General features: G+C 39.7%; 1 protein-coding gene across 2 annotated transcripts in view; it reads right to left on the bottom strand.

Moving 5' to 3' along the window:
* Positions 1-21,615, bottom strand: part of RGSL1 (regulator of G protein signaling like 1) — a 118,745-nt gene that overhangs the window by 90,429 nt on the left and 6,701 nt on the right. For both annotated transcript variants that reach the window (XM_016429993.2, XM_007480919.2), the window contains exons 2-6: positions 17,237-17,319; positions 8,331-8,405; positions 3,368-3,497; positions 1,585-1,689; positions 229-390 (exon numbers count right to left, since the gene is read on the bottom strand). In XM_016429993.2, the coding sequence (XP_016285479.1) occupies positions 229-390; positions 1,585-1,689; positions 3,368-3,497; positions 8,331-8,405; positions 17,237-17,319 (555 nt within the window). The remainder of the gene's footprint in view (positions 1-228; positions 391-1,584; positions 1,690-3,367; positions 3,498-8,330; positions 8,406-17,236; positions 17,320-21,615) is intronic.

Raw genomic sequence — 21,615 nt, 5'->3', positions numbered from 1 at the left:
AAGTGGAAGTGTCTTCTCTCAGACCTTCCTCCCTGTTTGGGTTCCATGGGATTCCCATCATGCAGAGGAAGAAGACTTTAAAAAGTAAGCAATAAACAAAGTACTTAAATGGAGAGCTACAATAACTATCAATAACAAGGAAAAAGTGATGGAATGGAGAATTGAAAAAAACAGATTCCACCAATTCCTCTGTGGTTTCCCCACTTATGGTGACTCCTAGGTTCTTACTGAGGTTCATGTTGCAAAGAATTAGCACAGAAGATCCTTCCTGCAAATAAGTGGCCTTCAGAACCAGGAGGAGGGACAGGTAAGTGTCCTTCTGCTTATCATTGGTCTCATCAATTCCGAGGATTCTCTCCGCAATTATCCAGAATTCCACCAGCTCCTCCCCTGCAGAATAGAGGGCTAAGTGAGAGCAGAGCAGACCCTATGCTTAGGAAGAGGTGGCAGCCCCCAACCTGGTATGTTGTGAAGGACTGAAATGTCTTCCTGAACCCCGTGCCACACTGGCTGGATTTCTACCGGGAAAATTTTCTTGAAGTTATATTCTCCACAAAAGTTCTACCACCTGGAAGAAAAACTGGGGTACAGAGCCACAAAAAGGAATTGTGGTTCCTGAGACAAATTCAGTTGGTGAGGGGAGGAGCTCACTTGGGATTTGGGATCCCACATCCTTGCTGCTCCTAGGCATCCTCTGTAAAAGGTGTGATATGGGTCTCCAGTCATGGTGGCAGTGAGATGCAGCCCCCACTGGGGACAATCATTCTAGGAGAAGGGGATGAGGAAACTGAGGCTCAGAGTGGTTCTGGGAATTACCCTAGATCACAGCTATGTATCAGAGACAGGGCTTGAACCAAGTTCTTCCTGACTCTGAGTTTGGGCCTCCATCCACCCAACCACTGTCTTTCTATCTCTCTTTAGAGCGCTGATGGCAAAGGCAGCGCTGAATGGCACACCAGAGCAGCCAGCAGCATAGCCCATTTACAGAGAAGGAGAGGACAGGAGACAGTGATTACTCTGTTCAAGAAATTCAGGACTGAGTTTGTCCACTCTTCCCTTTCCTAACCCAACCACAAGAGGTGTGGGAGTGGGGAGAGAAAAAGCCTTTCTTCTCTGATTTTGTGTTCAAATCATGGACATGGCCAAGAGTGACTAACTCTAAACCAGCAGTCTGGGATGTAAGACTCTGGGCCACCAACAGATGAGTGGGCAAGGGAGAAATTTGAGGTCGTAAGCACTGCCATCCTAGCCCTGGAAAGGGTCCAGGGTGGGTGTGGCTGGCTAGTAACCACTCCATGGAGTTTCAGGCATAGAATGAGCAGAGACCTGTTTTTTTGTCTTCATCCTATATAGTATCCCTTTCCAGGAATTCTCCTCATAGACTTACATGAATCCAAACTCCTACCAGTGAGTATACAAAGTGGACTTACTGGGTCTTTATTTTCTCAAATCTTGATTAAAAGAGGCCCAATACCCTCATTTTGTATCTTATAAAAATCTCCACTGTGACTCAGTAGAAAAGAAGAGATGGGAGGGAAGAGAGAAAGAGGGAAACTGATCATAGAAATAATTGTTGGAACCTACCTGCTGTACCACTGAGGTAGGCATAGAAGCGCCACATTCCTCGGACACCTCCAACACATTTGTAGAGCAACCACTGATCTGCTGACTTCCATCTCATCATTTTGGCTGCCAGAAAAAGCTGACAATGAGAGGGTTTTCCCCTACCCCCTTGTGTTCATTTGTTTCAGTCATGTTTGACTCTTTGTGACCTCATTTAGAGTTTTCTCAACAGAGATACTAGAGTATCTTGCCATTTCCTTCGCCATTCTACAGATGAGGAAACTGAGGCAAACAGGGATCAGTGACTTGCCCAGGATCACACAGATAGTATCTGAGGCCAGATTTGAACTCTGGAAGATGAATCTTCCTGACTTCAGGGCTGGCACTCTAAGCACTGCATCATCTAGCTATCCCTTACCCTCTTGCAGGTTTGCAAGTAGTCAATTTCCTCCTAGCTATGGTCAGTCATCTCAGTCCATTAGACAGTGGTCTAGAAAACCAAAGCCATATGTTCAGATGCTGGAAACAGTCATTTCTGGAATACCCAGGAATTGGGGGCAACTGCCTTGGGAAAGGCTCATGTACTTAAGTATAATCATCCCATGAAATCCTTGAAATAAATGACTGGAATTATCCCTTTCCTCCTCCATATGCTGTCCTTTGCTGACTGACCACTTTTCCTGTTCAAGGTCACCTTTGATGTCAATTTTCATTTGATTCCACCAGGATGTACATGTATCAAAGGGGTTAACACATTGTGATTTAGACTGGTTTTGCATGCCCTAGGGTTGACGTGAATCCCCATACCTCTGATCCATTAACTCAATGGTTTGGAGCATTCACTTTGAGAATAAGGCTGTTTGACCCCTGTCTATGGAACAGCTTCTCCAAACATGCTTTAAACCCTAGTTCGGCTGATTCAGAAAGCCAGTTCTCAGGTCTCTAAAGCCCATGGCCCCAAGCAGACCTTAATCTTGATCTGCTCTTATGAAGACCAGGGGGGACTTTCATGTGCCAACTTCCCCAAAGGCATCTTTATAGCCAAGTGAACATGTGAACCCTTAATGAAGACTATTAGTCATCATTTTCTTGTTGAGAGACTTTGTGGCCTCTCATTGAATTCTTAGTGTTGGCCATTATCTCCTTTGGTATCTGTCAGAAAACAGCATTAGACTCTTTTCCTCTTTGATATCTGACTCCCAGCCTTCTACTCATTTCCTGGAAGCTGATCTCTAAGGGCTTCCAACAACTTCTTAAAAGGCTGCCAATTAAAGTTCAGTTCCCTTTTCCTGGCATTTGATGCCCTCCGTTGTTTGGCGCTACCCTACATAGCCTTCTATCACTTTGTATTCTCATCTCCATGCACTCTATGATCTAGCCAAACTAAAATATGCCACTCCCTAAACATGCCCCTTGCTTTTCCATCTTTGTTCATGTGGTTGTCAAAGACTAGAATGTCTTCCTTCCAACTCTTTTGCCTGCTGAATTCCTGCCCATTCTTTAACAGTCTCACTTAAATGCCATCTTCTCCATAAAGACTTCCTAATCTTTCTGGTTTCTAGTAACCTGCACCCTTTTGCCTCCCATTAAATACTTTTGGTATCCTTCTAATGGCCTAAACCAGATATTGGTTATTAAATTATTTGTGTTTGTATCTTACACGCCTATAAGACTGTAAGTACCATGAGGGAAGAAACGTTGTGTCTGGTAGACTATGTATCTCCCCTCCACCTTGCATGGTGTTTTCTGCACAGAATAATTTTTTAGAAGTTGTTCAGTCGAACTGAAATTGAATTGTGCTCACCGCCCTCTGAGGATTTGATGAAATTGAGGAGTTCCTTACAGAGCATGTAATGGTGACATAAGTTGGTCTTGCAGAAATAAGGTAACCTGTATTTCTCCAACCATGTCAACAAGCCTTTGTATTTGGCAACCTAGAATTCAAGAAGGACAGGAGTAGAGAAGAAAATTACAATCATTGGGGAATCTTCCCCACCCATCACAGAATGCAAATGATAAGCACCACCTGTCTCTCCTACTGACCAAACTTGACACCACTAACATTTGAGGACAGAGATATAGGGGGTATTGAATGCAAGGTTCAAAGAAGGGAAACTATATATGGTCTGGGGTGGAGGCTGACAAAGAAGAAAGCTGGATTATATTAAGAATGGAGAATGGATCCTGGCAAGTCCTATTTTAATATACTCTTTAGTTTATTCATTTACTCAGAATAATAAGAATGATTCACTTATAGATGTGGGCAGATGCATCAATGGAGTAGATGGCAGGGAACAAAGAAGTTCTGGGTTCAAGATTGTGACTTCCCACATTGGAATGAAAGCTCTTAGGGACAATTAGGTAGCACAATCAATAAAGAGTCAGGCCAGGAGTTGGGAGAACTCAGGTTCAAATCCCATTTCAGACAAGTCCTAGTTGAGTGACCTTTCCCCCAGTTGCCCAATTCTTCCAGTTTTTCTGTCTTAGATTGTAGGCAGGGATTTAAAGAAAATTTTCTTTAAAATAAAAGCTCTTTTGGAGTAGAGATTGTTTTATTCTTTGTGTTTGCAGTGCCTACTGCCTAGCATAGTGGGTATCTAATAAATGCTTGCTGATTGACCAGTCTATTGATTGACCCATTCTACCTGTGCAACACAATCTCTCAGTGCCCCATAGACAGTTCTAAATAACTGTTTTCCCAGAATTACTTACACACATGTTTAGAATGAATTTCATACTGATGTGGACAGCTCCTACCTCCCCTCCTAATTCAAATAAAAATGAAGACAATTGGGCTGGATTGCATTTGGGAAACAACAGATATTCTATGATCCCAAGCTGTGTCAATAGGAAAAAACCCATAATCTTAACACCATTATTTTCCTACTGATAATGTTATTTGGCTGTGATTCCTGGGAGGCTCAAGCCTTTGAAGAATCAAAATTGAAGTGATTCAAAAGACAATAGATGGTCTCAAACATTTCTAGCTGTGTGACCCTGGGCAAATCAGTTAACCTCCATTGCATAGCCCTTACTGCTCTTCTGCGTTAAAACCAATAGAAAGTAAGAGTTTAAAAAAAAGACAATAGAGAAACATGAAGTGGGCAGAAATTGGCTGCAGTATATTTGAGACTAGACCTGTGATTTCATTGGTATAGGGAATTCCCAATGAGGAAATACCCTTTAGCAGTGCAGATTGACAACTACTCTGTAATTTATAGTCTTAAGAGTTACTTGGACCATTATAAGGTTGGGTGATTTGCCTAGATGTCAGAGTATGCCACTTGAACCTGGGTGTTGTAAGGGTTAAATTTAATGGCTGGACAATAATTTTATGAAATTATATGGTCGCCAATGTTTATTATATCTTGAGTAAGAAATTTATTTACAAATATTTACAAAATGGAGAGGAAACAATAAAGTAGAGAATGTGAAGACGTTAGAGAGATTATCTATCCTGTCAGCTTAAATGTTTACTCTGAGTCTGCTTAATCCAGGCAGTGATTAATTAGCTTTCAACTAGGAAGGCTGGTAGTGAGTAACCACACAGCCTCCTCCAAGGTGGAAGCTAGTCTTTTAGAAAACTAGGAAAGGAGTCAGCCATTCATTCACCCAATGAAGTAGTCCAGGAGTCAGAATCTAAGTTGAAGCTGAGCTCCAAGCCCATATTCCAAGCTGCAGTCTCCAGCTAAACTCCCTCAAAGATTCTCCCCAGTCAGAAGACTATCTTCTCAAAGACAATCTGCTCTGAAGGAGTTTGGGGCTTGCTTTTATGGTGACTTCTTGTCTCTGCCCCTCTTCTTAGGAACCAATCACAGTTTCCAAATTGTCTAGCACTGCCCAGAAGGCAGTAAGTAGGGTGTTCAATCTTTTGTTGATTCAATTTAAAAGTAGATAAAGGACAGTTAATCCTGTCTTCAGTCTAGTGAGGTACTAAGTAGGGTACTTAAGTAACTTTTAACTCAAGATAGACAATAGAGTAAAGAATTATCTTTCACAGTCTTCTGGAATCTGAAGCCAGTCCATTATGCCACGTTGTTGCATTAACAAGCATTTACCAAGATATATTTCATGCAAGAATTGGCAAAGACATCCAGGAAATCTATGATTGGAAAAGGCAGCAGGTGGGTCACTAGCAAGGGCAAAGGGACAAATGGGCACCTAAGAGCTGTTCTTTTTCAAAACTCTTTGAATGTTTAAAGACTTAGTCTTCCCCTAAGTCCAACAGGTTGAGTATCCTCCATGGAGGATATGAACAAAGACATAGGACATGGAAAAAGAAGATATAGGATGGTAAGAGACGGTGGATTTATAAGCTGCTTTTGGGGAGGGAGTATCCATATTAATGAGATCATAGATTCAAATGAAATTAAATAGATAAAGCACTTTGCAAACCTTAAAGTTCTATACAGATACTGGCATTTATCTAGACACAAAAGTACTGAAGTGTTCATAGAATACTTTTAGGTTTACACAGCATTTTCTGAAATATAACCTTTTGGGTTTGTTGGCAGAACTTTCATTATAGTTACTTAACAAATGGAATGACAGAGGCTCAGAGAGATTGTGACTGAACAACCAATCGATCAAACATTTAAGTGCCCATATTTAGCACAGGGCTTGGCTTTGCAAAGTATCTGGCACAGAGTTGGTGTTTAATAAACAATTGCTGATTGACTTACTAACTGTCCACTATGTGCTGGAACTGGGAACAAAATTGGAGGCAAATTGTAGGGCAACCATTGAAGTGACAGAATGATAATTATCCTCCTAGATTAGTACAGGTACACTTATCATGAGTAGGCTTCTAACAAAATGAATGAAAAGGTATTAAGTACTTATGGAGATTTGGGGGAAGCTGGGTGGCTCAGTGGACTGAGAATCAGGCCTGAAGACCTAGCTGTGTGACCCGGACAAGTCACTTAACCCAGATTGCCTATCCCTTTGCCACTCATGTCTTAGAATTGATATCAAGTCAGAAGGTAAGGTTTTAAGAAAAACCAAAAAAACTAGCATTCAGGTTTTATGACTTCAAACCTCAAGTTCTCTTTCTATGGCATAGTAATAATTCTTTCATAGTTCTCATCCCAAACTACAAAACTTCATAGAATGGAAACCAATAAGATGCCCTTGTAATCTTGCACAGAGACTCTGAAGACTTAGGACACTGGAAAGAAATAATTTGGAGTTGTTCAAGAACAGGAGTTAGGACAGTCTTTGAGGTGTCATGGGGAGGACATTAGCAGGGCAGAAGAATGAGGGGGGAGGAAATAGGAGGAAAGAAAAGGAAGAGGGAAAGAAGAGCAAAGAAAGAGGGGTGAAATAGAAAGGGGAGGGGGAAGAAAGAGAGAGTCAGAAACAGAGACAGAGACAGAGAAGGAGAGAGGGGAAAGAAAGAGGGATAGGATGGAAAGGAGAAAGAGAGGGAGAGAAGAAAGGGGAGAGAGAGAAAGGGAGAGTGAGAGAGAAAGAGGGGGCTCTGGTAACCCATGATGAAATGGCCACATATCAGTTTCAGTGGCGCTCATTCATAGACAGCCTACCCTAGTTCTGTAGACTAGAACATAGAAAGGAAAGTAGTTTTTTTTGTTTTGTTTTGTTTTGTTTTGTTTTTTAATCACAGAATTATAAGATTCAGCTCTTGAAAGAATCCTAGGGACTGGTTGTCTAATGTCTTCATTTTACAAATGAGATAAGTTCCAGAGACATAATAGGATCATAGATTTATAATTGGGTAGAACTTCAGAGGTAATCAAATACACCTTCATTTTATGGATAAAGACCCAAAGCCCAGAGAGTTTAAGGGATTTGCCAAAAGTCCAATAGCTAAAAAGTGGTAGAGAGCTGAGATTTGAAACCAGGTTCACTGATTTCAAAGCCACTATTCTTTCCCTTACTATCTCCTCTCATGTAGAAAGTAATAAAGTTTGATTTATACCTAGTCTTTGGACTCCATGTCTATTGTGATATCATTCCCCTAAAGCAAAAAGACATACCTTGGTATTTCCACAGATCTATGACTTCTCCAATTAGGCAGAACACAATCCCTGCCCTGCTTCTCCCCCCCCCCCCCATCTCTTTCTTCTCAACCAAGATCACATCTGTCTACTTTTCTTTCCTCCCCCCCCCCCCCACTATTGCTGCATAAGAGAAAAGGGACTGTATGGAAGCAAGAGTCATTTTTCATTTTTATTCATCTCACAGATTGCTATGGCCAAATAACTCCTTGGAACCCCACCCCAAGACCCCTTCCTTCCTCCTCTTGATGTAGGTGCAGTTATCCAATTGACACTGCCATTCCTGGAAGGGACATTTCTAATTTCTCTAACAAATTTCTCTGATTCCACTCACCAATTCTATGATCTTCCTGTCCAATTCCTCTCCATAGCCACTCCTAAACTCCAAAAAAGGATTGTCTTTCCCTAATTGAATGTAAGTGCCTTTTGAGAAAGTAGGGTCTTGATTTTTTTATTTCATGGACAGATGTTAGCCCAGTGCTGATCAACTAGTAAGTATGGACTTAATAAAGACTGTTTTATTCATTCAACAAAGGGAAGCCAGTCTACTGGTAAGCGGCCTCTCTATACATATTAGGAGAATTATTTGCCTGACTCAATACTGGTTGTCCTGCCCCTTATTTGCCTTCAATTACCCTTGAGTTTTGATCCTAACCCTTTCCCCCCTTTCTCTAGTTACTCTTCTTCTTGCCCCTTAACTCTACCCGCCATATGCCTATTGTATATAATGAAGGTTAGAGATTGACTTACCAAAGTACATGGTAGCTCTGGCCAGAGGGTCCACTGTAAATCATGAACTATGTAAATGGGCATTTGACCAAAGACCTGCAAAAGAAAGAGAAGAATCCAGCCAATGGAATGGAGTTTCTCACCCATGTGTATGAAATGTACTCTCCACAGATCAGTGTTCCTTAGGGCCATGCTCAACTGTTCTAAGGGGCAGCTGAATGGCTCAGTGGATTGAGAGCCAGGCCTAGAGATGAGAGGTCCTAGGTTCAAATTTGGCCTTAGACACTTCCTAGTTCTGTGACCCTGGCCGTGGTCCTCAAAACTTTCCCAACTTAATAATATTGAGCACTAATGCAGTGTAACCTTGTAGATACATATTCCAAATTGACCAGTCCAGTGAGTGTGTGTGTGCATATGTGCATGAAAGCATATGTTTTTAACTAATAATCCTTTTCCTTGCAGGTTTATCCAGCCTGTGTATATGTCAAGTCAACCAGTGAGTCAGTCAACCAAGCATTTATTAAACATTTTTTATTTGCTAGGCACCACTGTGCTAATAAGCATTGGGGACATAAAGAGAAGCAATTTTGATGGGGGAGGCAACATGTAAGGAGTTAGGTGTGTACAAAATGTGTACAGAGCAAATGGAAGGTAATTTGAGAGGGAAAGTCAGTAGCAGCAGGTGGGACCAGCAAAGGTTTCCTGAAAAAGGTAGGATTTGGGTCTGAGTCTTAAAGGAAACTAGGAGAACAAAGAGGTAGATGTGAGGAAGTAGAATATTCTAGGTATGAGAGATAGCTAGTGCCCAGGGGTGGAGACAGTCTCATTCAGGAGAAAGCTGGATCTCATGATGCACAAAGGGAAGTGTAAGGCTGGAAAGGTAGGAAGGGGTCCAAGCTGTGAAAAGCTTTATATGCCCAAAACATGAGTATATTTTTGATCTTTGGGGTAATGGGAAGCCCTTGAGCATGTTTGAACCTACCCTTAGAATTGACCATGTCAATGTCCAATAGCTTTGATTTTTTCTTCATTCTCATCCTTTCATGAGGTGGAGATAAGACTTGTACACTGAAAACAGATAGGGTAAGGGACAGCTAGATGTTTCAATAGTAGAGAACCAGGCTACAAATCTGGTACACTTCCCAGCTTTGTGATCCTGGGCAAGTCACTTGACCCCCATTGCCTAACCCTTAGCACTCTTCTGCCTTGGAACCAATACACAATATTGGTTCTAAGGCAAAAGATAAGCATTTAAAAAAGAAACAGATGGGGTATCCTCCTAGAGGTCAAAGACTTGTGTTGCTTTTCATCAATTGTATCCTCAGTCCCCAAAATAGTTCCTGTGTGCAGTAAGTGTTTAATGAACAGTAAATGTTTTTTCAGCTATTTTCCCAGTCTTTCAAACAGTTGAGTGATTCATCATAGCAAATGGGCCATTCATAAACCCATCCATCTGTTTTGTAGAATTGCAAAAGAGGGTAAAGACTATAGAGGCAAAAAATATAAAATGAATGGAGTAGAGTGTAAGGAAAAGGATGGAGAAGAGAGAATGAAGGATCTGGGAAAGAAGAAAACCCAAAGAGATGAAAGGAAACGTGTTAAAACTGTCTTGTTCTTATCCCCTGACCACCTCCTTCAATTTTCAAGTCAGGATGGAAAGTTAAAAAGTAGCCAGTACACAGGGACAAGTGCAGGAAATGAGATAGCAAAGAAGAACCTGCAAGTCACACACAACTATACCAAAGATCAAAGGAGCATCATTTACAAATTGTATCATATATTAACCAAAATTTACATCCTGGGACTATGTGCTGCAATAGCAGACGACATCCTGGCATGTTGCTGTCAAGGACTTCTGGTTCCAAGAAATGTAAATTTCAGACAAATTCCAGACCTCCACCAGCACAGACCAGCTGAATATCAAAAAGGTGGTGAAAACTTTGAGATGATATGGAAGTGTTAACTTGGAAGTCTTAGCAATAACTTTACTGAATTTAAACTTACAGAGCATAAGATCATTTGGATATATTTATGAGCTAACCCAAAGTGGTACAGATAAGAATTAGTCTATTCTCCTTTGCCCCCCCCCCCAAATAAAAACCCTCCTATAAAAATGAGATCTCAAATTCCTGTTTCTCCAGTCTATTCTCCATTGGGTCTAGGTTGCCTAGTGCTCTGGACTTTAATCTGTTGCTACATGAGTGATGCTATTTGCCCCTCCTCTTCCCTATCCTCTTCCTTATATTACTTTCCTTTGACATTCTATATTCTCTGCCCCTGAGTCACATTGCCAGCCTCTTGTGCCTTAAGAGTGTAATTGGAGCTCCATTTCTTGCTGTCCTTATGAGCTTTCCCACAATGGATAGAGCACTGTGCCATTTAGCTACCCTATAGACATCTTTGCTATTAGTAGTAATAATATTAATTATTACTATTGCTAATTGTAAGTGATATTACTAGTAATAGTAAAGTCTTTTATGAAACTCATCTTTTAGAAATTCAAGATGCTTTTATTTTCATCTTTAAAAGTTGATTGAGTGCCATGCAGCTATAAATTTCCAAGTTATTTCAAATACACCATGTATTACTTGGACACGACTCACCTTTGATGCCTATTGGTTGTGTGATCTTGAGAAGTCACTGAACTAGTGACTGATCTAGGCAACTATCAGTTGCCAAAATTATGCTGACTCACAACCAAGGGATTTTCTTCATCTGAGAGTTTTCAGAATCGGTGAAATCCTAAGTCTATGCCTTCTCCCTTCTGACATTTATTACACACTTATCTTCTCATGTCTGTATCACCAGACACATACTTTTCCTTCTTTCCCAATTACATTCTGTTTATTTTTTGAAAAATAAAGTATTACAAATCTACATATATAACTGGGGAGAACTTGACCTACTAATTCCCTTATATTCAATTCATCCTTATCTATGTTATTTTTTATTTTTTTCCACTAAATCTGCTCCTCCTTTTACCTTCACCATTCATGTCAGTGGCAGAAACATTCACCCAGCCTCCCTTGAACACAACCTTGGTGTTATTATTGGTTCTTTCATCTTGTCTCTTTTTGCATCCAGAGCTTAGCTGCTAGTCCTGTTGATTCCAGACACTCTTTTCTCATCATCATGTTGCCCTCCTCTAAGACAAGCTTTCATTCTAGACTATTGCAAAAGGGCATTTTCACTTTAGGCTTTATCTCAAGAAATGACTAGTGCATTGGATCCTTTTTATTTCTACTTTGCCTTTGGGTTCTAATAGGTCTGGGATGTGTTCATTTATATCTTGAAATATGGTATCTAGGCTTTTTTTGTGGTTGAGGCTTTAAGGTAGTCTGATAAATCTTAAATTCTCTCTCCTGAAGTTGTTTTATAGGTCTGATATTATTATTATCTTCTATAGAAGATGCATTTCTTTTTCTTATATATTTTCAGACTTTCAATTTTGATTTAGTATTTCTCATTGTCCTATGGAGCCATTGATCTCTGCCTGATCCACTTTAATTTTAAGTACTCAATTTCTTGAGTAAAGCTTAGCAATTCCTATACTAAGCTGTATTGTAATGCTAAGTGAATTCTCTTTCTGATTCTTCTAGAGTCCTTTGCTTATTTCAGTCCCCTGCTCCCATATCTTTCATTTCATCTATGCGATCATTTATTAGTTCTTCCTTTATTTCTTCCAGGAATTCCAGTAGAGCTTGTGGCAAATCTTTGACTTTCTTTGAGGTTTTGATTGTAGATGATGTAGATTTAGTCTCTTCTGGGTGTGTATCTTGAGTCACCTGTCTCTTTAATATTTTCCATGTGTAAAGATATCTTTACTTTCTATTTTCTTATATTTACTCATTTTTCTGGCCTTATTTCATGTACTAGTATTTTTTCCAGGGTCCAACTCTATAAATTTATGAAAGGAATAGTGGGACTTCCTTGGTACCAGTTGGTTATTTTCTGGGGTTTGGGTAATGGAAGTTGTATTCTTCAAGAAATGACTAGCTCAGAGGCAGCTGGGTGGCTTGGTGGATGAGAGTCAGGCCCAGAGATGGGAGGTCCTGGGTTCAAATCTGGCCTTAGCCACTTCCTAACTGTGTGACCCTAGACAAGTCACTTAACCCTCCCATTGCCTGGACCTTTCCACTCTTCTGCCTTGGAACCAATACACAGTATTGGTTCCAAGACAGAAGTTAAAGGTTATTTAAAAAAAAGAAAGAAAAGGAAAAAAAAGAAGTGGCTAGCTAGTACACTAAAATAGAGAAGTACTTGTGGGGTGATCTAATCCAATGTGTGCCTGGATCATTGCTCTCCCTGCCTCAACCCTGGAATGCAGTCAAAGCAGCACAGACTCTAAGCCTCTCTGGATTTGCCCTAGTCCCCAAGATAGAAGGCAGAATTCTGTGAGTTGTGCTCCTTGGATGGGCATTTGGCTTTTCTTGTCTAGACCTTTTTCGTAGTGCCTACAGATTCTTGGACGACTTTTTGTGTTGACTTGAGCTGGAAAAATGAACTTCCTATAGTTGTCCTTGGATTTCTTGGTCATTTCAGATTACATTTCCCTGAGATTTTTTGGGTGCTTAATAGATTAAGAGAGCTGGGCTATTCTATTCCCATTCACTCCGTATCTTGAGGATAGTCCCACTTTAGATATCATTTAACTGTTTGTTTTGTACTTTCCTAATCTACATCTTAGGTAATAAATTATCTCTAACTGGGTCTTATTCCCCCCTCCTAGATTAAATTATAAACTCCATGAGGGCAAAGACTATGTCTTGTCTAAACTGTGCATTTCCTAAATGCTTGGTGCCTTTGGTACAGACTAAGTACTTCATACATGATTCTTGAATTGATTAACTAGCTATGAGGTACCAAAGAGAAAAGGAAGGAATGATATGACAGCCATTTAATAGATGATATATCTGAGACAAAATTGGAGAGGGAATGTAGCCTGATCGCTGGGGCATCTTTTTCCTCTACACCCTTCATTTGACACCCAGAAGAGTCTATCTTTTTTACTTAGTGTCATAACAGGTTTTTTTTTGGTTTCTTTTTGTTTAGTTCCCTTTCTATTTTGCTCTAGCATAGCTTCCCTTAGTCCTTATATTCTGTTTTAGAATCATTACTGTGTATTGGTTCCAGAGCAGAAGAGTGGTAAGATTTAGGCAATGGAAGTTAAGTGACTTGCCCAAGATCACATAATTAGGGAAGTGTCTAAGACTACATACATTTGAACCCAGGACCTCCCATCTCCAGACTTTACATTCAACTCACTGAGTCACTTACATAGCTATTTTAATTGTAAGGAAAATTATGTAACTATTGAAGGCTTTCTATGTTTTGGAATTTAGTTCAGACTTCCAATAATTAACTGAAGATGATTAACAGGTTAGAGATAAACAAATCTAGCAGCGAGGTGGTACAGTGAATAGAGTGCTGGGTCTGGAGTCTGAGCAAGACTCATCTCCCTGAGTTCAAATCTGGCCTTAGACACTTCTTAGTTGTATGACCCTGGGCAAATCACTTAACCCTGTTTGTCTCAGTTTCCTCATCTGTAAAATGAACTGGAGAAGGAAATGATAAACTACTCCAGCATCTTTGCAAAGAAGACCCCAAATGAGGGCAAGAAAGAGTCAAACATGACTGAAATGACTGAACAAAAAGGAACTATTCTGGCTCTGTTTTAAGGTAAACATGTGCTCAGAAAATTCCTGCTTATGGTTTTGTTTCTTAACCTTTACCTTCTGTTTTCAAATCAATACTAGGCATTAGTTCTAAAGTAGAAGAGTGGTAAAGGGGTTGGCAGTGGAGATTCAATGAATGACTCAAACAGGGTCACAGAGCTAGAAAGTGTCTGAGGCCAGATTTGAACCAGGACCTCCTGTCTCCAGATCTGGCTCTCTACCCACTGAGTCACCTAACTGCTCCTCCTGTTTATGTTTAAGTATCAAGTTATAATTTGACCTGATGTAACTTTTCTCCTTCTGTTGTTTTTTGACATATAAATCTTCTCCCTCCCCTTGTGCCTGATATAAATTTTGCAAGTTTAGTTTTAGAATGTAAATTTTTACCTTTTCCTTTTGGTAGCTGTATTTTTTTTTATGCAACGGTAACTATATGAGCCTTATAAAAATTTTGCTCAGTGGCCATTTAGAACCCTGAACCTGTATTATGAGCATATTAAAAATTTGGGTTTAAAATGTCTGAGCTGATAAGTATGACTGGCAGCAATACTTATCAATAAATCATTGGATATTTTATAATATTAGTTATTGTTTTTATGTGGAATAATAAGAATTGACAAATATAGATCATTGTCTACATAATCTAATTTTGATCTTACAGCAACCCTGTGATATAGACACCATATTATTCCCATTTTACAGATAAGGAAATCAAGGCTCAGAGAATTGAAGAGGTTTTCTCCTGGTCATACAACTAGTGTTAGAGGTAGGATTCAAATTCAGGTCCTTCATGACCCCAGACCCTTCATTTATTTTACCACACTTAACTATTTCTAGTTGAACAATTTTCTTAAGTATTCACAGTGTTTATTAGCACTGAGCACAGTTTCCTATGTATAGCTTGTGGAATGAGTACCATTATTGGATAGTGACACCTCTTCTATGTTTTGTGATTGTGTGAGACAAGATAGAATGAGTGTGTTATTCTCAGAATGAGTATTCTGCTTACAAAAGCTGGTTTGTTACCTTTTGTTGATTGAGGACTCTGGGACAAGCTTGGGAGGGAGACTGATGAGGGACATAAAGGGCACTGAATAACTCAGTTGCCTCCTTACCTCACCTGAACCGGGTTGGAAGAATCTACAACCCAGTCATAGGTGTTTTGGGTAGGGGTGGGGTGGGGGACTGACAGGTGAGATGGGGGAATTTGTAGATATTGCCTGTTTGCTACCTAATCTATTGGTACTTCTTAGCTCATCATGGAAGTGCTCTATTTCATGAAGGGAATAAACAACTGCCTCTTTTTACTCCTACCTTCTGATTCCAGGTTTTGTTTGAGTGAGTCACATTTTTATCTCACACAGTGATCAAAGGAGGTAATTGTGAAGTAATTAGCACAGCACCTGGTACATAGTAGGTGCTTAATAAATGTTTCTCCTTTCCCCCTTTTCTTTTCCTTTGCTTCCCAACTAGATCTGGAGTTCCCTGTTGACAGATTTGCCATAGTACCACATAGTACCCAGAGCTTAGCAATGATCTGAAAAAAGGAAATACTAAAGTAACATTTGATGAATTGAATTTATTTGAATTTTGGAAATTTGCTGATTTATTCAATGGTTTAAATAGTCAATTCAATAAATATCTGTTAAGCCCTACTATGTCTTGGGCACTCTGCTAAGTGTTGGGGAAACAAACAAAAAATGAAAAACAGTCCCTGTCCTCAAGAAGCTTACCATCAGATAGGGGAACATAACACTCAAAAGATAGCTGAAAAGCTTACTGGTGGGGGAGGTGGTAGAGGAACACCACAAGATGTCCAATATGAGTTCCAGAGTACAAACTAAGCAGCACTGCACAGGGAAAGTAGAGAGTTAGTTGGAAGTCCTCAGTCCAACCTTCTATAAAAGAAAGCTGTAGAAGCTTAGGGCTCTGCCCTGTAGTCCTCTAATGAGAGGGGAGAAGAGGTAGAGAAGGTGTTGAGCTGATTTTAAGAGGATGATGATGAGATTTCAAGTATCAGCTTCTCCTGGGGAGGTGTCTTATTCTGTGGAAGTTAAGCCAAGCAGACCTGATCATTGACTAAGGTTGTTCAGTAGGATGGGGTAGTAAAGGTAGAAGTGAATTGATTAGCAAGCACTTATTAAATACTTAAGAGATAAGTAATGAAGGACCCCTAGGTGGAGTTAAAATTTGGTCTTAGACAGGTGATCTATGTGATACTAGGCAGGTGGCTTAACCTTGTTTGCCTCAGTTTCCTTATCTATAAAATGAGCTGGAGAAGGAAATCTTTTAAGGTTGTATAATGCTTTTCATATACTCTTATTTGATCCTCACAACAACTTTATGATATACAGACTGTTATTATCCCCATTTTTCTGATAGGAGAATTGAGGCTAAATAAGACTGAGTAACATTCCAGGCTAACATCAGCTAATGTCCTGAGTGTCTGAGGCTGTATGGAACTTGTTTTTCTGACTTCAGCTTTAGTGCTTTATATCACTAACTATTTTCCCTTCTTTAAAACCCTTTCCTTCCATCTTGGAGTCAATAATGTGTATTGCTTCCAAGGCAGAAGAGTGGTAAGGGCTAGGCAATGGGGGTCAAGTGACTTGCCCAGGGTCACACAGCTGGGAAGTGTCTGAGGCCAGATTTGAACCCAGGACCTCCCATCTCTAGGCCTGACTCTCAATCCACTGAGCTACCCAGCTGCCCTCATCACTAACTATTTTAAAAAGATCTAAGTTCAGGTTTGCCCTGAGCTATTAAACCAAACTGATGAAAATACTTTGGTTTGTTTCCCATTATTCCCAAATATTAGAAATATGATACATGATCAAATACATCATATCAAATGATGCAACATGACATAATACAACACAATACAATAATAATTAATAATGGCTAGCATATATGTAATGCTTACTATGTTCCAGGTACTATCCTAACCCCTCTTTTTACAATCTTAACTTATTTGATCCTCATAAAAACTCTGCAAGGTAGGTCTGCTATTATCCTCTATTAAAGATAAGGAAGCTGTAGCAGACATAAAGTAAATGACTTGCCCAAAGACACTCAGCCAGTAAGTGCCTGAGGCTACATTTGAAATCTGCTCTTGCAGACTCCAGGACCAGAGCTGTATCCCCTGTATAAACAGCACCTCCTACACAACTCAATGAGATCGAATACACTATATTTATAAAAGTTAAGCCTTCAGGAATTTGGGTTCCGATACTGGACTCAGCAGATACTCACTGGGAGAGACAAGAATGTGTTGAAAAAATCAGCAAATATTTCATCTTCAAGCAGTACTATAAGGTTTGTTGAAGCAATGATATCTATAAGGGAAATAAGAAATCAATTAACTAGTCAACATACAGAACTAAGCTGGCTTAAAATCTTATCTTTGGAAGGCACCTTAAAAGTCATCTAGTCCTACCTTCCCCCCAATGTAGGAGCCCTCCCATGCAAGGTCATTATCTAGGGATAGGGATATGTCTGATTTCTAGGATATAGGTAACTCCCTCTACCAGTGCAGATGAGCTTCTTCGTATCTACTAAGAACACTGCCCAGAGCAGAGTTCCATGGCCAATGTGTGTCTGGCTCTGAGGAGCAGCTTGGTGGTTCAATGGATAGAGAACTAGACCAGGAATAGTGGGGAAAGGAGAAGTACTGGGTTCAAATCTGGCCTCAGACACTTCCTAGCTGTGAGACCCTGCATAAGTCACATAACCGCCATTGCCTAGTCCTTCGTGCTCTTCTGCTTTAGAACCAATACACATTAATGATTCTAAAACAGAAGAGTTTAAAAAACAAAACAAAAATGAAAACAAAGTATGCACTCAAGAAATGCTGAATGAATGAATGAATGGAATGAATGAATTTGGGAACAGTAACACCATTGCCATCAGCTGCTTAGCTTACTTCTGTCTCAGAAGATGCTTCTGTTCCCTCCGAGATTCTCTCCAATTTATCTTGTCTATATCTTGTTTATATATAGTTGTTTGAGTATCATTTCCTCCCATTAGATTGTGAGCTCCTTCAGTGCAGGGACTGTTTTTGTCTTTCTTGGTATCCCTGTTACCTAGCATAGAGCCTAGCACAGAGTCAGCATTAACAAAAGTGTGGTGGCTTTGTGACTGACTTGATAGCCATGGACCTGAAGAGAGGAGAATACAAGAACTCATTTGGAAGCCTAATCAGTAAGGTGAGTCAGAATGTAGCATGGAAAAGGTGCTCAATGACGCATCAGCATACCTTGGCTCTCCTGACAGTGACACAGATTTGCTGTGAGGCTAAGTTTAGCAAGTAGCAACCTCTCCATTTTCTCAACAGTTTTAACCTCCTTTCTCAATTAGACTTTCTCCCTTGGCTTTACCTGGACTAGATAATCACTGAGGTCCCTCCTTGCCCTGACATTCTGTGATTCTATAATTAAAATATTATTTTCTAGGCACTTCCACAAATATCAAGTCTTCAATGACCTTTGATTTTCTTTTTATTTTTCTTCACCCATTTTGAATTAATACCTTAACTTCAAATAATGGAGTTTCCAGCTCTCAATTGAAGCCACCCTTAGTGCCTGGCCTCTGTTCACAACCTCTTTCCCTCCCTCCCTCCCTCTCTCTCTCTCTCTCTCTCTCTCTCTCTCTCTCTCTCTCTCTCTCTGTCTCTGTCTCTCTCTTTGTCTCTCTCTGTCTCTCTCCCTCTCCCTCTCTGTCTCTCTGTCTCTCTCTGTCTCTCTGTCTTGCTCTCTCATTCTCTTTTTCTCTGTCACTCTCACTCTGTCTGTCTCTCCAAAGATGGATGTGACCCTTCTGTCAAAAGCAGAGCAGCTAGAAATCCTTTTGCCTCTCTTTAATGATAACTTCATTGTTCAAAATGTTTAAAAACCAAAAAGGCGAAATTCCATTCCAAATGTGATTATCCGCAACAAGAGGGAATTCCTTAGTGGAGGTAGAAGTGGTGGGAACCTTAGAGAGAAGTGATTTGGTCTTCCCTGGCTTTGATATAGAAGAAATGAAAGTCAGATATAATGGGCTGACATGCACACTAGATTTTGGAAGGTCAAATTTCAAAGGATTCTGGACAAGGACAATCTTGGCAAATTCTGTAAGGGGAGTGAGCCCAGGAGGAAAGGAGAAAGATTAAGAATATAATTCTAAAAACTCAAAGAGAAGCAATTCCGATGAGGAATAAAAAGAGGAGTTTTCTGAACAAACACAGAGGGAACTCAACAGCCATTTTGCTTTTAAAAGGAGTGATACAAATGATGGATGCAAGGTCAAGTAACAGAGGAAGCATACAGGTAAGTGTGGTACAGTGTTTATCATAAAAATATTAAGATGAATCCTAAAGTTCAGAGGGAAGCTAGGTGACAGTGAATAGAGCATTGAACTTAAATCAGGAAGACTCATCTTTATGAGTTCAAATCCAGCCTTGGACACTTACTAGTCATATGGTCCTGGGCAAGGCACTTAATCTTGCTTGCCTCAGTTTCTTCATTTGTAAAATGAACTGGAGAAGTAAATGGCAAACTACTCTAGTATCTCTGTTGAGAAAACCCCAAATGGGGTCAGGAAGAGTCAAACATGACTGAAACAAATGAGCAACTATGACAAGTGATTGAAGCAAAGTCAGGTAACAGAGAAAGAACACAGAAGTGTGATGCAATGTTTACTGTAAAAATATGAGGTTGAATTCTAAAACTCAGAATGAGCTGAGACCGGGAGGAAAGCTAAATCTAATGATGACAATAATAACAGCAACAGAAGAATTGTAGTAATATTTGGGAAAATAGCATGATCAAGGATGGAAATGAAGTAGATGAGATGATAACTGATGACAAGCAGAATGCAGAGCTGTTTGGTTTTCATTTTGCTTCTGCTTTCTCTGCCAAGAGAATATCACTTGCTCTAGAAAGGACAGGATAATTACAGGGTATTGGTATCCAAGATAAATAAGGAGATAATAGGAGAACACTTAGGGAGTGATACCTTCCCTAGATGAACTACAGTCTGGATTACTGAAAGAAAAGCAGATAGAATTGCTGACATTGTCAGAGATCTTAAAAAATAATAAAAAAAAAAGAACATGGAAGAAGTGGGACAAATATTGCCCTTATTTTAAAAAATGGAAAGTAATACAATCTGTAAACCTTAAGTTAGTGAGCTTGACTTTAAAATTCCAGGCAAATTATAGAATATATTATTTTTTAATTGTTAATGATCATTTAGAAAAGAAAGGACATATCACAATGAGATAGCAAGACTACATAAGGGAAAGGCTTTGCCAGGCTATTCTTAATTCTTGTGAAAGAGCTACAGAAGGGGCAGATTTATAGGACAGTGGATAGATTATCAGGCCTGAATATGGGAGAACTTGGATTTAAATCTGGCCTCAGACACTTCCTAGCTGTGTGACCTTAGGCAAGTCACTTAACCCTAATTGCTAAGCCATCGTTTCTCTTCAGAAAGAAAGAAGGAAAGAGAGAAAGAAAGAGAGAAAGAGAGAAAGAAAGAAAGAAAGAAAGAAAGAATGAAAGAAAGAAAGAAAGAAAGAAAGAAAGAAAGAAAGAAAGAAAGAAAGAAAGAAAGAAAGAAAGAAAGAAAGAAAGAAAGAAAGAAAGAAAGAAAGAAAGAAAGAAAGAAAGAAAGAAAGAAAGAAAGAAAGAAAGAAAGGAAGAAAGGAAGGAAGGAAGAAAGGAAGGAAGAAAGAAAGGAAGGAAGGAAGGAAGGAAGGAAGGAAGGAAGGAAGGAAGGAAGGAAGGAAGGAAGTGAAGGAAGGAAGGAAGTGAAAGAAGATTGGAAAACAGTAAAAATAGGTAGTTTTAGGACAGGTTGGAGCTCAGTGGAAAGAGTAGCTTTTAATGGTTTGATATTAAATTGGAAGGTGGTCTTTAGGAAAAGGCCTCAGGGATCTGTTCTTGACCCCATGCCACTTAACCTATTTACCAATGACCTGGATAAACACATAGATCGAATTCTTATCAAATTTACAGATGACAGAAATCTGTGCAGAAGGAGACAGACAGATAGATAAGAGTGCTATGGCTGTAATAATCAGGAATCAAAAAATTTGACAGGCTGGAACACTGAACCAATTCCAAACAGAGGAAATGTCCAAGCAATACATACATTTTTTACATAGGTATTTACTTTAAGTTTGTTTTCAACACATAGAATTCCCAAATATAAGATAGAAGAGGCATAGCTAAAGAACAGTTAACTTGAAAACAATCCTAGGATTTTAGTGGACTATGAGTTCAGTATGACAGCTAAAAATCTAACTTTAAATCTTGTGCCCAACTTCCAGGAATAAGGAGGTATTAGTTCCTTGGTACTTTGGCCTGGTTAGGTCACATCTTATAGACTGGGTTCAGCTTTGGACCTCCCATTTTAAGAAGGACTGTGATAAGCTGTAGATTAACCATAGAAGAACAACTAGAATGATGAAGGACTTTGAGTTCATGTCATGTGAAAATTAGTCAAAGGAAATGGGGATGTCCTTTGTCTTGCCCTTACTGCTTTTCTGCCTTGGAATCTTGGGTGAGTCACTTAACTCTCCTTGTTTAGTTCTTACCATTCTTCTGCCTTAGAACCAGTACATAGTATTGATTCTAAGAAGGAAGATA

This window comes from Monodelphis domestica, chromosome 2, assembly GCF_027887165.1.
Source record: "Monodelphis domestica isolate mMonDom1 chromosome 2, mMonDom1.pri, whole genome shotgun sequence".
NCBI classification, from domain to species: Eukaryota; Metazoa; Chordata; class Mammalia; order Didelphimorphia; family Didelphidae; genus Monodelphis; species Monodelphis domestica.
The sequence above is the reverse complement of the archived record's forward strand: the minus strand, read 5'-3'. Positions and strand labels throughout refer to the sequence as shown.